At 43.9% G+C, this 4,199-nt stretch overlaps 1 protein-coding gene across 1 annotated transcript; it reads left to right on the top strand.

Annotated features, from left to right (window-relative positions):
- Positions 1–6: 6 nt before the first annotated feature.
- On the top strand, positions 7–3,680 carry ADAM21 (ADAM metallopeptidase domain 21). The gene is made up of 2 exons (XM_014583984.2): positions 7–55; positions 1,175–3,680. Exon 2 carries the CDS (start codon positions 1,235–1,237, stop codon positions 3,404–3,406), a length of 2,172 nt encoding a protein of 723 aa, XP_014439470.1. The 5' UTR covers positions 7–55; positions 1,175–1,234; the 3' UTR covers positions 3,407–3,680.
- The last annotated feature ends 519 nt before the right edge of the window (positions 3,681–4,199 follow it).

Genomic DNA, 4,199 nt, shown 5'->3' with positions numbered 1-4,199 from the left:
CTAGGGCGGCAGTGTTGACAGTGGCCCGCCAGCTGTAAAACGAATACTTCCATGGGTACTAATGATTCTCATTGCTTTATCTGTTTTGTTTTGTCTGATGCCTGTAGTACTTTACGTGTATCTTCTAAAAGCTTAAGGCCCCAAGGAGATTAAGACTCTCTCATCAGGTTACAAACATGTCTCTAATACAATACTCCCTGCATTATTAAGTTTTAGTCTATTGGCAATAAAAATGTTATCACATGCCTAAAACTAAATACATTTCTGACAGTTTATAGAAAGGTGCAGGGAGCTTTCCTTCCATCAGTACTAGAAATATTGTTGTTAAGTAATCCCTAGTATGTCCCTACCTACCATTCATTGTTTGGTGCAGCAAATAAACTCCATTTCCTGGACCTTGTGGATTTAGTTATTTTTGTGTGTTTTAAGCTGAGATAGGACTCATGGGAGAGGCAAGAGACAGACCTAAGGAGTGTCCAGGTTGAGTTTTGCCTCTCTATTGCCATTCATTCATTCATTCATTTGTTTATTTTAGGTTTTTGGCATAGGGAGCATGCGCTTGTCCGAGGGAGAAAGAGAGAGACACACAGAGAGGGAAAGTGAGAAATCACCCTCTAGGGGATTACCACACTGCAATCCCCACTTCATTCTCCTCTTGGGATTTTGGGCATGAATGCATATGTGCCCAGTATGAGTTCTAAGCCACCAGGTCCAGGTGCCAAGCCATGGTCAACCATGTGGGAGTCCAGCAACATAACCCTTATACCATCTGCTTGTCCCTATGTTGATTATTTTTGATGTCTCCAATTTTGATAGTCAAAGGGGACACTAGTACTAGTTATTTAAGGACTAGAGGCGTCAATCAATACTATCTCAGACAAATTGAGCTTTAAAAATCAGCCTGCTCTTATGCTACTTTACTTTTGACCTGACTTTTTATTATACCACTCCAAAGATTGAGATACTTGTGTAAATACTCACTGGCAACTTCAATGACTATCAGTATATGGCCAGTATTGCCTTAGATATTCTCCTGTACCTCTGTACCCATTTACTGAAGGCAAATCCAAATAATTTTCTTGATTCACCAACCAGTTTTTGCATTTTATTCTTTTCCTCACTCCTTACCCAATCTTACCACCATTCCCACCCTTCTCTTTATTTTCACTTTCAGCACAGCAGCTCTGATGGTCCAGCTACTCCAGGACACACATCCAGGAGGGTCAGGCCTTGCATGCTCTGCCCTCTTCTGCTCTGGATAAATGGCTCCATAATGGTGGATGTGGAGGTTGGAGTGTCAATGACAGTCACTCTCCTGCTGCTCTGGTTTGGGTTGTCTCTATCCTCTTCTAGCCTCTCTCAGGCTGGGTCCTCCCAGTACTTCAGCTCCGCAGAGGTAGTGATCCCCTTGAAGGTGACCAACAGGGACAGAGGAGCAAAGGTTCCAGGATGGCTCTCTTATAGCCTGTGGTTTGAGGGCCAGAGACACACTGTCCACATGAGAGTGAAAAAGTTCTTGGTTTCTAGACACTTCCCAGTGTTCACCTACACGGAGCAGCATGCCCTCCTCCAGGACCAGCCGTATGTCCCTGATAACTGTTATTATCACGGTTATGTGGAGGGTGCCCCTAAGTCCCTGGCTGTTCTCAGTACCTGTTTTGGGGGCTTTCGAGGAGTGTTACAGATAAATGACCTCACGTATGAAATCGAGCCCATAAGGCATTCTGCCACATTTGAACACCTGGTTTATAAGATAAACAGTAATCTGACACAATTCCCACCCATGAAGTGTGGCTTAGCAGAGAAGGAAATAGCACACCAACTTCTGAAATCTGAAGAGGCTGAGAACTCAGCTCTGAAACGAAATTCGTCTGGTGACTGGTGGACCCATGCATGGTTTCTGGAGCTGGTTGTGGTGGTAGACCATGATTTTTTCATTTACTCCCAAAGCAACTTCTCAAAGGTACAGGAGGATGTATTTCTCGTGGTGAACATGGTGGATTCCATGTATCAGCAGTTGAACACATACGTGATTTTGATTGGGATTGAGATTTGGAATCAAGGGAATATTTTCCCAATGACAACCATAGAACAGGTTCTGCAAGACTTTGCACGCTGGAAACAAATCAGTCTTTCCCAGCTACAGTATGATGCGGCACATATATTTATAAAAAGCTCATTTATAAGTATACTTGGCCTAGCCTATGTTGCAGGAATATGTCGCCCTCCTATTGATTGTGGAGTTGATAATTTCCAAGGAGACCCCTGGTCTCTTTTTGCCAATACTGTGGCCCATGAACTAGGTCATGTGCTGGGTATGCAGCATGATGAGAAATTCTGTGTTTGTGGGGAAATAGGTTGCATTATGAATGCTTTCAGAGTACCATCAGAGAGATTCACCAACTGCAGTTATGCGGACTTTATGAAGACCACTTCCAACCAGGGATCATGTCTGCATGACAGTCCAAGACCAGGGAAAATCTTTATGGTAAAGCGCTGTGGGAATGGTGTGGTTGAAAGAGAAGAGGAGTGTGACTGTGGCTCTATACAGCAGTGTGAACAAGATCCCTGTTGTCTGATGAACTGCACTCTGAGGCCCGGGGCCGCTTGTGCTTTTGGGCTGTGTTGCAAAGATTGTAAGTTCATGCCATCAGGGGCACCCTGTAGGAGACAGGTCAATGAATGTGACCTTCCAGAGTGGTGCAATGGGACATCCCATCAATGTCCAGAAGACAGCTACGTGCAGGATGGGATCCCCTGTAGTGACAATGCCTACTGCTATCAGAAGAGATGTAATAACCATGACCAACAGTGCAAGGAGATCTTTGGCAAAGATGCGAAGAGTGCACCTCAGAACTGCTACAAAGAAATCAACTCCCAGGGAAATCGTTTTGGCCACTGTGGTATAAATGGCACGACATTCCACAAATGTAATGCTGCGGATATCTTTTGTGGGAGAGTTCAGTGTGAGGGTGTGAGCAATATTCCCAGTCTTCAAGATCATTTTGCCTTGCAACACATTAACATCAATGGTGTCATTTGCTGGGGTGTCGCCCATCATTTAGGTATGGATACATCTGACATTGGTGAAGTGAAAGATGGCACTGCATGTGGTCCAGGAAGGATCTGCATCCACAGGAAGTGTGTCAGTCTGTCTGTCCTGCCACAAGACTGCTTTCCTGAGATCTGCAATATGAACGGAGTCTGCAATAACAAGCATCACTGCCACTGTGCTGATGGGTGGTCCCCACCCTATTGCCTGTACACAGGCTATGGCGGCAGTGTTGACAGTGGCCCGCCAGCTGTAAAACGAATACTTCCATGGGTACTAATGATTCTCATTGCTTTATCTGTTTTGTTTTGTCTGATGCCTGTAGTACTTTACGTGTATCTTCTAAAAGCTTAAGGCCCCAAGGAGATTAAGACTCTCTCATCAGGTTACAAACATGTCTCTAATACAATACTCCCTGCATTATTAAGTTTTAGTCTATTGGCAATAAAAATGTTATCACATGCCTAAAACTAAATACATTTCTGACAGTTTATAGAAAGGTGCAGGGAGCTTTCCTTCCATCAGTACTAGAAATATTGTTGTTAAGTAATCCCTAGTATGTCCCTACCTACCATTCATTGTTTGGTGCAGCAAATAAACTCCATTTCCTGGACCTTGTGGATTTAGTTATTTTTGTGTGTTTTAAGCTGAGATAGGACTCATGGGAGAGGCAAGAGACAGACCTAAGGAGTGTCCAGGTTGAGTTTTGCCTCTCTATTGCCATTCATTCATTCATTCATTTGTTTATTTTAGGTTTTTGGCATAGGGAGCATGCGCTTGTCCGAGAGAGAAAGAGAGAGACACACAGAGGGGGAAAGTGAGAAATCACGCCTCTTGGGGGAAGGCCACACTGCAATCCCTTCTTCATTCTCCTCCTGGGATTTTGGGCAGGCACACCCATATGCCTGACTTGATTTTCAAGCCACTGAGTCTAGGACTTGAACTTGGTTGCCCGTGTGGGAGTCTAACACCTTAAACACTATGCCACTCTACTGCCATTTAGTAATTTGGGAAAATTACTTACATTTGTTGTCATTCTGCTTCAACATGGGGAATGAGAGAAGAAAATCTATTTGTCTTGCTCAACTCAACTCCTGGTAATGGCACAAAGAGGTATGGTATTATCTGTTGAAGATATTTTGTAGCT

The sequence above is a fragment of the Tupaia chinensis genome, unplaced genomic scaffold (assembly GCF_000334495.1).
Source record: "Tupaia chinensis unplaced genomic scaffold, TupChi_1.0 Scaffold145367_1, whole genome shotgun sequence".
NCBI classification, from domain to species: Eukaryota; Metazoa; Chordata; class Mammalia; order Scandentia; family Tupaiidae; genus Tupaia; species Tupaia belangeri.
Note: the sequence above shows the minus strand (reverse complement) of the source record. Positions and strands in the feature narration are given on the sequence as shown.